At 38.8% G+C, this 12541-nt stretch overlaps 1 protein-coding gene across 6 annotated transcripts in view; it reads left to right on the top strand.

Annotated features, from left to right (window-relative positions):
• MIPEP (mitochondrial intermediate peptidase) overlaps positions 1-12541 on the top strand; it is a 77104-nt gene that overhangs the window by 4803 nt on the left and 59760 nt on the right. For 5 of the 6 annotated variants that reach the window (XR_010469896.1, XR_010469897.1, XM_065050198.1 and 2 more), the window contains exons 3-10: positions 918-1006; positions 1313-1399; positions 2327-2390; positions 4149-4331; positions 8311-8467; positions 9677-9725; positions 10376-10436; positions 11093-11145. Coding sequence is in view for 4 of the 6 variants with exons in the window: in XM_065050198.1 (XP_064906270.1) it covers positions 918-1006; positions 1313-1399; positions 2327-2390; positions 4149-4331; positions 8311-8467; positions 9677-9725; positions 10376-10436; positions 11093-11145 (743 nt within the window). In the remaining 2 variants the exon portion in view is untranslated. The remainder of the gene's footprint in view (positions 1-917; positions 1007-1312; positions 1400-2326; positions 2391-4148; positions 4332-8310; positions 8468-9676; positions 9726-10375; positions 10437-11092; positions 11146-12541) is intronic. The other variant, XM_065050197.1, reaches the window with a different exon arrangement.

The raw sequence follows: 12541 nt of genomic DNA, 5'->3' as shown, positions 1-12541 counted from the left end.
CTTTCAGTTTTACATGTTTGAAGATGCAGAGCTTGCAGAGCTCTGTCTAGAAGCGATTTGGTGATTGTTTTCTGTTGGCAGGAATTTGAGATCTGCCATTCAGCACTTATTCTGTCTATAGTATAGAGTATTCTAAACGGGGCATTCTGAGAAGTAAAAATCTTACGTGCACAACATTTGTAAGGTTGCCTTTTCAATCCAAATGCAATCACATTCTGAAGTCAAAAATGTTTCATGTACTTTCTGTAAAATCGTGCTGAATGTCTTCAGTGTATTCCCAGTCTTTAATTATTTATCATTTCAATGCTGGAACTTCCCTGAATTCATGTCAGCAGTCATGGGAGCTCCTAGCTCCACAGCCTCCTTTTAGCATCCTTCTGGGCTTCCAAACTCCTTTACGTATTTGGAGACTTACTAAAAATCTATTTTTAATCTAGAGGAACTTATGGATTTTCCCTTTAAACATATTTCTTCCTTCTAGGTAATGTTGTCAAAGCATAACTTGATTGTCCGTGCACAAGAGTGAAAAGGGTTTGAAAACAAACCCTCTACACATATTTGGGAGTGTGCTTTCTTCTTAACTGTGAATTTTAGTTTTAAAAATCTTTTGTTATAACGTTTGAATACATAGGAGTATCTCTGTAAGGACTCTAAGATACACACCATACTAAAATGTTTTTAAGAAGTGTATGGATTAAATATATTGTTTGGAAAGACATGTTCATTTCCTGGCTTAATAGTTGCCAGCAGTTTTCCAATAAGCTTTATTTTCTAGAAAAAAGGGCAAATTCTGCAAATAGATTGCACAGAGCTATAGAAATAAATGTTAATGTGACTGTAACTACTTGAGTGCAACTTTGTTTATAATTCAAGACTTTAATTTGTCTTTTTGTTTCACTGTTTTCTTACAATGTCAGGCTGATTTTGTGAAAATCGCCCACCCTGACTTTGCATTCAGAGAGGCTGCTGAAGAAGCTTGCAGGAACATTGGTACCATGGTAGAAAAGTATGTTTTCTGCTTTTTTTTTTTTTTTAATTTCCATATGCATCTTTAAAAATTACTGTATGATCATCTGTGAAAACAGCAATCAACAAAATAATATGTAGCAAGGATTTGCATATTTGATCAAACATCAGTCTTACAGTTACAGATATTTAAGGATTTGGCTTTGTTACAGTATCTAATGAAAGGTTATTCTGTTTTAGTTTAAATTTCTATTCTGAACAGTTTTTAAGTTACCAACTGACACCAAGAGATTCGATTATTAGTGTTTGTTGCTCCTGCGTGATTATTTTACCTGTATCTTTCCAGATTAAATACAGATGTTGAGCTATGTCAGAGTTTGCGACGTCTGCTAGCTGATGAAGTTGTTATGAGTTCCCTAGATCCGGAAACTAGGTACTTATTAATGCTTATAGATTCAGATTTTTCAATAGTATGTATTAATTCTTTATTGTGCTTATATTTTGTGTTTTGTTAAATTAATTAACTGGAAAACATACTACATCTCTGTTAATAATTTATTAGTCACTACTTAATTATCTGCACAGGAGTTAGGTAGTTTCTAGTTCTGTAGTCTCGTAGGATGTCTGTATGACTGTAGAACACAAGATATATTTAAGGTGAATTACTGAGATCTCAAAAAACGAAAATGAAAACTTAAGATTATCTTCAATAAAACCATTTTGATTAAAATAACGTGCTGTACTGCAGTGTATATATCAGTGTTTTTATAAATGAAAGTAGGGAATAGACTATATAACTTGATTTCAGTGTATAGAAACTTATTTATATATTTCAAAATAGGGTTATCAGTATATTTATTTAAAGCTTCATGATTGCGGTAAAATATTTTATTAGCTGCTTATTCAGTTACAGTTTTGAATTATTTGTTCATTGGCATGGTTAGAGAAGTTTCATTTTTTGAATATGTTTCTTCCTCCTTCTTTTTTCCCCACAATCAAGGATGCTAGATTTGAAGAGATCTTTTTCTGATCTGTTAGAATAAACAAAGTGTCAAATTAAAATGGTAATTTACACAAAATGCTTGAACATTTAGATTAATGTAGTGGAATTATTTTGAAGGATATTTTCAATGCAGATGATTAAAATAACCACAAAGGAAAAATCCGATTTTGCTGAATAAACTGTTAAGGACCTAAAACATAGGAAATCTAGGTCCATAATAACAATATTAATATAACTGTGTTGTTATTCTTCGTGAAAGACATCAAACCTAAATACCTATTAAGGGCAAAATCTGTGAAGAAATTATGCTTGCTATCGGATGAGGCTGTTTTAACAAGGATCTACTGTATTTTTTAGGCGAGTGGCAGAACTTTTTATGTTTGATTTTGAGATCAGTGGCATTCATTTGGATGAAGAAAAGGTAATTTTTGTCTACAATATATGAACAGAAATTTACCTGACTACCAAAGACCAGATAATGAAACATGTGGGACATGAATCACATGATTCTGGGCCAGTTTGTACTCCAAGGTTCCCACTGACCTCTGCGGGATCTTGTCCTCTCAGAAGTGGTTCATTTTGTCCATTTAAAATCACTTCTAAATTGTGTTTTTTAATATTGTTTTTGGTATTAGTTGGCTGCTTTTCCCTCATCATTCCTTTGTCTGCTCTGAAGAGTTATAGCTAAGACCTGGCATCCTGCTTCCTTTGATTGCTGTCTGCATCTGATATTTAAAATCTTATTCAGCTGTCTGAACAAGTTATTTAGAGAGGGGAAAGCAGCACCTTGTTAATCAAGGAGAGTGTTTTAGAAGGGATCAGGTGTGTTTCCAGTCTCTCCTTTGATGCTCATGTAACCAGAAGGTGTAAATTTTGTGCACAAATAAATGTCTGGGCATGATCTGAATACCTCTCAGAGCTTTTAGATGCCTTTGCAGTAGTTAGTGATGGATTTGCCAAAACCATCAGCTTTCACCATGCTTTGTGGTATGGATGCTCTGCTGGATGTCTGTTCATAGCTCACATCCCTGTATGAAGTTAATAGCTTATTTACTTGAGTCATTCCCTCTATGAAGATCTGAACAAAGGCTCTTTTACCAGATTTATGTGGTAAAGTTACTTTGGTTGTGATGGTGTTTTGTGACCTGGAAGATCTCTCTAGAATATATTTTTACAATTGTGTTGTACAAAGAACAACTCTGAAACTTGGACTTGGGTTTTATTTCTGTTTTGACTATTGATTCTACATTGCTTCATACCCTTTCAGTTACAATTTCACTTGCCCCCTATTTTTGCATGTTTTTCTCTTCTTCCCTGTCAATTCCGCTTTTCTACTATTACTTTTTGCTCCATGTCATTGTTTCTTTTCATTTCTCATTTCAGACTTTAGAAATACTTCACTATTGTAAATTGAAATTGACTTCTGCTACAAAGAATGTCTGCTTTTTAAAATAAAAATCAAAAGGTGTGTTTTAAAGAGTAAGGGTGGACTTGGGAGGACGGACTTGCAGGTTTTGTCACTCTTTGGACTTCACAAGTATTTATACCCTCAGCCTTTTCTTTTGAGCTACGAACCCACAGGCAATAGAGAGCATGCTCTACTAACATGAGCAAGTTCACTGAAGCAAATCTTACAGTAAGGTTAAATGTGTGAAATACTGTAATGATGGTGGTAAAAACGTAATCACAAACTCCTCAGGGAAAGGTTGAAGTACCATAAATACCTTGCAGTCTTCAGAAAATAATGCAATATGAACAGTAACAAAAGAACTGTAATTCTTTATTTCAGAATACTAGGAGGATTTATCCATCTCAGTGATGCTTTTTTTTTCCTCCTCTGTCTTTTACGTAGAAATCGTATTAGGCATAGTTTTATAAATGCTTTCCAAGCAGCTAACAAAACTTATGTAAATTCTAGCTAAACTCTGCTGTACATGTACATGTTCTTACTGCAGAAACAGGTATTTTCTTTCAAGTTTCGATCCTATATGAAATTATAGATATGTACAAGCATCTGATCTTGTTGACTTCAGGCCCACATTAGGATTTTATTGGTGTTGTCTTAAATGTTGTATTTTCTGCTTCATTTCTGGAAAAGTCCATTAGGTTTTAGAAACTTTGAGTTCACTTATGCCATGTCTGAATATGTTGTGTATCTTGTACTTTATTTTTCTTACAGCGTAAAAAAGCAGTCAACCTCAACGTCAGGATATTGGATTTATGTAATGAATTTCTGACAGGAGCTCACCTTCCCAACAAGATTGACAAACATGTTTTACCAGAGCATATCCGGTATAATTTTACAGCTAAAGGCAATTACTTACAAGTTGCTGGTCTGCATGCTGATTGTCCTGATGATCTGGTGTGTATTCCCAGAGTTTGCTTTGGCATACTCTATAGCAAAAGCGCATAACAATTATTTTAATTGTTATTGAGGCAAATGCATGTAGTTTACGATGGTATGACTTAACAAGTAAGAACTGTTTTAGAACATAATAATCAATGGCAGCCTTGGCTGTAGCACCTGTAAAATAAAGGAGGTGAAGATCTTGAATAGATTGAAGAAGGGGCGCATAATACGGACTGGGGATTTCAGGCAAGCAGACTTCAGCTTATTCAGTAAACTGGGAGGTGCAATCCTGTGGAATGCAGCTATGAAGGGTAAAGGAGCTCAAGAAAGCTGGCAGTTCTTGAAAGATAGTAGGATACTAAGATATGCAGTAGTGGCACATCCTGGTACTTAGAAAGCCAAGCAGACATAATCAGGAGCCAGGCTTGGCAAGCAGGGAACTCATGACAAGGCTTCATCTCCAAAAGGCAGCAGACAGGCAGGGGAAGAAGGTACAAGATACAAGCAAGGAATTTAGAAATATTGCCTGTACCTGTAGGGATAATGCCAGGAAGGCCAAAGCTCAACTGCCGTTGAGACTTGCAAGGGACATCAAAGGCAACAAGAAGAGCATTTACAGCTGCATTCCTACTAAAAGGCTGGGGAAGGAAAAGGTGGGCTCAGTGCTGAATTAGGTAGGTGGCTTAGTGGCAGGAGACACAGATAAGGCTGAGGTGTTGATCCTTTTCGTTGTCTCAGTGTTCCCCAGTCTGTTCTCCCCACCCACTGTGCTTAGTGAAAGGGTTCAAAGAGAAGAACAGCCAGCAGTAAGTGAGGATCCAGTTTGGGATTACTTGAGAGAACGCAACCTGTACAAATCTTTGGGACCAGATGCCTACATCCAAGGGTCCAGAGAGAACTGGCTATTGTCCTTGAAATGCTTTCTGTCTTTGGTAGGCTGTGAAGATCAGGGAAGAACCCCAATGATTGGTGGAAATAATATGTTCCATTCACCTTCAGAAAGGCCTAAAAACCCACACTGGGGAACTACAGGCAACTTAGCATCACCTTGATCCCTAGGAAGATCAATGGAACAATCCAAGTTAGGAGATGCAGTTTAGATTGGTGTTCAACCAGACAGGTAAAGAAACCTCATTTCATGATCAGCCTCAGAGAGTGGTGACTGAAGTGTTGTACTCTACTGGAAGGCTGGTAATGGGAGAGGTGTTGCAGTGGTCTGTCCCAGGACCTCTCCTGTTTAATATCTTTATCAATGACCTAGAGGAGGTGACAGAGTGCTTGCCTGCCGGATTTGCAGCTGATACCAAATCTGGAGGAATCATCAATACATTGAAGGGCAGGGCTGACATTCAGAGTGACCTGGAAGCTGAGGGAATGATCCAGGAAGGACAAATGCAAAGTCCTACACCTGGAAAGGAAGAATTCCTGGCAATAGCACAGGCTGAGAGTGCCTGGCTGGCTCTGATCTGTAGGAAAGGTCCTGGGGGTTGGTGGGCAGGACACTGACCATGAGCTGACAGTGAACCTGGCAGCAAAGAAGGCCAACAGCATCCTTGGCTGTGTGAACAGGGGCGGAGACAGAGACTGAGGGAAGAGATTATAGCCCTTTGCTTATCACTCTTTAGGAGTGACTTCAACAGAGGCCACCAAGATGGCCAGGAACTGGAGTGCTTGTTCTGTGAGGAGAGGCTGGGGGATGTGGGCTCGTTCACCCTGTAGCAGAGGTGGCTTTGGGGGACCCTGACAGCAGTCTGCCCATACCTGCAAGGATATCATGGAGAAGATAGAGCCAGGCTCTTCACAGTGGTGCATGACAGGACAAGTGGCAGCAGGCACAAGTGGAAGTGAAAAATGCCAATCTGAGAAGTTTTTTTCCCAGGCAATAAAAGATAGAGATCATGCTGTCTATCCATCTGTACAGAGTTTCAGGACCTGGCTAGAAAAACCTTTGTGCAACTTGGGTCTTACCTCATAGCTGGCGTTGCTTTGTGCAGGAGATTGGATTAGAGACCTCCTGAGGTCCCATCCAACCTGAATTATCCTGAATGATCTTATTTTAGTTATTGCTAATGATGCTTTTCTTAAAAGAATTCATTTAGAATTTGTTTCTTAATTTAAAATTAATTTAGATTCTTTGAAATGTGACAGTGGTTCCTTAGTCTTTTGAATATGACTCAAGGATCAGGAGTGAATTGCAACACTAAAATGTTCTGTTTTCACTTACTATATTGTTAAATAATCAAGCTGACTTTGGAATCTTGTTTGTCGTGAAAAAGAGAAAAGCCTACTGTGATAGAACCCAAGCGGTAATGAATTAAATTATGGCACTGATAGGACGCAAATAAAGGAATAATATTAATTACATATCATCTATAAACTCTTTTTGTCCTGAAAACAGCGTGATCTGTAGAACTGGTACTGAAACTATGAGTAATACATCAATTAAAGAATACAGTACTCTGAATCAGATCTTTGGAGAGGGTCTTTGGAAATAATGTCATTTTGTTTGGAAGGGACCTCTGGAGCTTGTCAGTTTGAGTCTGATCCTGTTCAGAGCAGGATCAAGTAGATCAGGTTTCTCAGGGACACATCCAGTTTATTTCGAACACTTTCCAAGGGTGGAGATTATATTACTTCTCTGGACAGCCTGTTTGGCCACCTTCGTCGTTGTTGTTGTTATGATTATTATTATTATTTTCCCTGGTATCAGATTGGATTTTTTCATCTTCCAGCTTGTGTTTATTACATCTCCTCTTCTTGCTGCTCACTAGCTAAAGATCTCTTTTGAGCTTTTTCTTCTTTAGGTTGGATAAACCCAGCTCTCTCAGCCTCCATTCTGTGCCATGTGCTTCAGTCCCCAAACATCTTGGTGGCCCTATGCTAGAGTCCCTCCAGGATGTCAGTGTCTTCCTTGTCCTGGGGAACCCAAATCTGGACATTGTATTCCAAATGTAGTCTGGGCAGTACCAAGTAGAGGGAAGCAGTTGTGTCCATGGAACAGCTGGCTGTACTCTTTCTATTAGAGCTCAGTATGCTCTTGGTCTTTGCGGCAAAGACACACTGCTGAATCAAGGATGGGAAAACATCTCACTTACTTTATTTGTTTGTTGGTGGTTTTTGTTTGTTTGTTGGTTGTTGTTGTTGTTTTTTAATGAAAACGTGGTGGAACAGAACAGGTATGAAATGACTTGTACATTATTATAGTCATATCATAGTTTCTATAAACCCAGGACCTTTATTCTTGATGAATATATGATCCAAGAGAGAAGCTTATTTCAAATGAAGACAAGCGTAAGTTGTTGCTGAATTTCTTAAGCCTGTTCCATGTGTACAAAATAAAGATTATCTTCAGTTGGTTCATGAAACATAAAAAACACTTTACCGAATTTTCTCAGGCTTGAGGTGATTTTTTTTTCTTTGAGAGTTATAAAAAAAGTCCAAACAAAATAGAAATAGGAGAAAGCCTGATTGTCTGTGGGCAGATGGGCAGACTAATAGCTTGCTACTTCAAAAGAAATAAGGCTTTTCTCTTCCTTTTTTTTCTCTCCCATGACCCTGGCTCTGGTTCTTATCAGATCCTTCCATAAGCCAGCTTAACTGACGTGCAGAGAACAATTTGGCTTTCTTTTGGGTTTATTTTCAGAAGTTTTAGTGAGTTAAGACAGCCCACAGAGTGGTCTGAGAAGCACAGATGTTGGCAGGAGGAGGGAGGCAATAAGCAGAGAGGGGACTGTTGACTGGAGTAGAGAACAGGACCCTTTTTGGCTGTCTTGATCTGTTGTGTCATTGCATTTTTTCATTCAGTTTTTAATGGATAAGAGAGACATAATTGTCAGGCAGTCATAATTGCTATTGTTAAAAGGCTTTAGGCCTTTTCCCAACAATACCAGTGAAATACAGATATAATGCCAGATCTTCAATTGCACCTCTTGTTTCCCCTAAAAAATGCACTGTAGTAATGTGACCTTTTTTTTTTTTTTTTTGGTATTAGGTGCGAGAAGCTGCTTACAAGATTTTTCTTTACCCAAATGCTGAGCAGCTGACCCGTTTGGAAGATTTGCTTGCTAGCCGAAACAGTCTGGCACAGTTGGTTGGGTATGACACCTTTGCCCACAGGGCTCTTCAGGGAACAATGGCCAAAAATCCAGGTATGAGGCATGTGTGGAAGGACAAGGGAAAGTGTAGAGTCCTGCATCTGGGCAGGAACAACCCCAGGTTCCAGTATAGGTTGGGAAATTACATATTAGAGAGCAGTGTAGGGGAAAGGGACCTGGGGGTCCTGGTGGACAACAGGATGACCATGAGCCAGCACTGTGCCCTTGTGGCCAGGAAGGCCAATGGCATCCTGGGGTGTATTAGAAGGGGGGTGGCTAGTAGATCGAGAGAGGTTCTCCTTCCCCTCTACTCCGCCCTGGTGAGACCACATCTGGAATATTGTGTCCAGTTCTGGGCCCCTCAGTTCCAGAAGTACAGGGAACTGCTGGAGAGGGTCCAGCATAGGGCAACCAAGATGATTAAGGGAGTGGGGCACCTCCCTTATGAAGAAAGGCTGAGGGAGCTGGGGCTCTTTCGTTTGGAGAAGAGGAGACTAAGGGGGGACCTCATTAATGTTTATAAATATATAAAGGGTGAGTGCCATGAGGATGGAGCCAGGCTCTTCTCGGTGGCCAACAATGATAGGACAAGGGGTAATGGGATCAAGCTGGAACACAAGAGGTTCCGCTTAAATTTGAGAAAAAACTTCTTTTCAGTAAGGGTGACAGAGCACTGGAACAGGCTGCCCAGGGAGGTTGTGGAGTCTCCTTCTCTGGAGACATTCAAAACCCGCCTGGACATGTTCCTGTGCGACCTCACCGAGGCGTTCCTGCTCCAGCAGGGGGATTGGACTAGATGATCTTTTGAGGTCCCTTCCAATCCCAAACATACTGTGATACTGTGACATGCTGAGAAAAGAAAATGCACTGTATTAGGTATGAGGTCATAAGCTGTTAGTTTCTTTTGCTAAGTGTACACAAATTTCTTCTGGTGAAGTATCTTACTGCAGTTACATTTTGCTGTATGCAGTACTCACGCTTTCTATAAATGGCAATATGCACTGAGTAGGAACCAGTGTTTTTGTTCAGAATCAATGCTCACTCCTTAGATTAGGAAGTTGCCATTATCTCAGAATGAAACAAAATAAATGGAATACTGAATTCTCTTGAAATGATGGCAGTGTTCAAAGGAGTAGTTTGTTGTTCTAAAACAACTTTGTTGTTCTAAAGGAACTTGTTTTGTCTGGAATATTTCGATGTAAACTTAACATCTTTTAAGGGAAGGAATCACTTTCTTAATTTTTTTCCCCATTTTCCTTCTAGAGACAGTAACACAGTTTCTGGAGCGGCTTTCCGATCAGTTGTCTAAAAGGTATGTCTTGTTCACTAACTTATGTTTCTAATCATACTCTTTGTTTCAAATATAGAGAGACTTGTGCATTAATAAGTCAGTCAGTGCTGCTTAAAATATGCTCTGATGAAACAAAAAGCAAGACTTTCTCAGAGTTTTGAGGGCAGCTATCGGCTTAGAATACATTTTTTGTTTATGATCAGAGAACACCCAGAACTGAATGTAACAAGTGATGTGCCGAGTAATGTGGGCAACAGCAAACAAGAAGATGAACTTTAAGTGTTGAAGAACACCTCTCCAGGTCTTCTTGCTGTATGCACAACTCCATATATTTTACATCTATAAGCAAATCCCCGTTTGTCCTTCTTGCCTCCCTTAGTTCCACACAGTACAAAACAGATTCATCACTGTATATAAATGCAGTGTGTTGTAAGGAAGAAAATGCTTTGGAGGTGTACAAGCAGAGTAAGAGGGACTTGATTTGGAGGTACCTGAATGACAGAAGCAGAATGGAGAAGTTCTTTTACCATATGGGATATGAGCCTGCCCTTTTATAGAGTACTATTAATCTCTGATGATGGATATTGTCTTAGGACAGATTATTATTTTGTATTGTATTCCATTGCTCAAAAATCTTTCTTTAACATTTTTGTCATAAAAATATTTTTCAGAACTCAAAAAGATTTTGAAATGATGACAAAGATGAAAATGAAGCTCAACCCCCAGAATTCAGTAAGTTAAATTTTCATTTGTTAGTTTATGTTTTATTTCTTTTTAAAAGTATAAGCTGACCTTGTTCTACATGAAAAATTAACTGTTTTAGTGTACAACATGTAGTGTAATTAGAAACTTTCTGTCTTCTGTTTTCAAATGCTTTTTGATTTCTTAGCTGCTATTTGTATTAAAACCAGTTATTGAGTGTGAGATGGCTGTTGGTTTATACAGAATGAACTGAGATAATCGAAACATAAAATGCTGAAAGTGAATATTACTTTGTTTTGAATTAGTTAATAGATTAATTTGAAAATAAATGCAGCACTTTGGGTTAGATACATGTCCAGTTTGTATACTGTGTTGTATGTATCCTAATTCTGTACATAACTAGGTTTATATTTTTATTTGAATGGAGTGTATTTCTTGAAATCTGGTATGTAGTCCTGTTATATATTTGAATAAGAAGTACTATCTTCAAGCAAATGTTAAAAAGGTTTCAGGTTACAATACATGATGCTATTTCTGATTATATTCTTAGCACTGAATGTTTCCCATTGTGTTTTGAAAGTTCTGCAACTTGTCAAAGCTGCAAAAATATTCAAAGGAAACAGAACTTTTACTTTGGGTTCGCTTGTTGTCCGTGATTGTAATTATAAGCTGGAATTCTCTTTCAGAAGCTGATGCCGTGGGATCACCCTTACTACAGTGGTGTCCTTCGTGCTGAGAGGTAAGCTCCTTATGTTTGTGATTGTAATGTAAATGAGTGTCTTTATTTCATTCCTTGCAATAAGGATAAAGAAAGTTCTCAATGTAAACAGGATTTTTTTCTTTGAAGATGTACTTCAATATGAAAAAATGAAGAGTGTCTGGTGGGGCAGTTGTTCATAACATTTCTTAGTTACTGCTGGAATGCCTGTAGAAGTTTTTGCCTCTTCTGTTGTTTTACGGGGGAGTATTGGCCCTCTTTGAAGATACAGGAGGATGAAATGGTTTCAGAACAGCTAGAAAATCCTTATTATTGTTTTACTTTTAGCTCTTAGCTGAGCTTCAGTAGTGTTTAAAAATAAAGTGTGATCACTGAATACAATCCAACTTCTCTTCATGCTTTAACTGTACTGTATTCTCACTGAATATGCACCTATCGTCCCCTTCTGCAGACTTGAAATAGCTGTTTATCACTGTTTATCAACAGAATTCATTCTCATCACTCCTGCGAAGACTGGGAAATAAATCCTCTACACAGACTTAGTGCACAAGACCTTTGCAGATAATGAGGTAGCAGCTCTGAAAGACGGGAGCCCTGCATGTTGCCTTTCTTGCATCAGCAGTGGTGGCCTTTTAGGTTTGTGTCAGAGGAGACGATTTAAAGTTGTGCTTCCATTCTAAGTGGAGGAGGAAAAATCTTCCTTCACCATATATTTGTAGGTTTTTGTTTATTAAACAGAATTAGACTGGATGAGTCTGATTAAAGTAGTAGTTTACTCTGGATAGGAAAGCTATGGTAGTATAGACATGGCCTGGCTGTTCTGCTTTCTTGTACTTTGTTACTGATGCAGTAGTTTTATGAGCAACAGTTCATAAAATTGGCCTTGTTTCAAGGTACTGCATGCTCAGGTGGGAACTGAGCCATGCGTGTATGTGCAGCAGCATTTGTGTCCAGGTGCTCAGAATTTGCCATGCAGGGGAGGGAGGCAGAGGGATGTCCAGCTGCTGGGGCTGCTCCTGGTACCTGATGCCAGAGGACACAGCACTCCATGGTATACGCGTGGATTGCTTGTTTGTGGTGTGGCCTGGGAGCAGCTACTGCTTTTGTTTCAACCTGTACAGGTAGCAGACATGCTTCTCTGAAAGTGGGAATGAAGTAACGGTTATACTGGAGGAGAGTCGAGGTCCATCTGGCTCCAAATTCCATCTTAGCAGTGGTCAATAGCAGTCTGTGGAAGAGCACTGTCCTACTGGTTCAAGATACTATCTTGTAGCTTATGGATCTCCTTTACCTTGTCTGTGGAGTGTCTTCGAAGCAGCAAGGATTACATTCTGATATGAAGTGCTTAACATTACTGTGAAATGTTGATAAAATTTATTGTTTATGTATCCTCTTTGCTTTCTACATTTCCTACAGT

The sequence above is a fragment of the Columba livia genome, chromosome 1 (genome assembly GCF_036013475.1).
Source record: "Columba livia isolate bColLiv1 breed racing homer chromosome 1, bColLiv1.pat.W.v2, whole genome shotgun sequence".
Taxonomy (NCBI): domain Eukaryota; kingdom Metazoa; phylum Chordata; class Aves; order Columbiformes; family Columbidae; genus Columba; species Columba livia.
The sequence above is the reverse complement of the archived record's forward strand: the minus strand, read 5'-3'. Positions and strand labels throughout refer to the sequence as shown.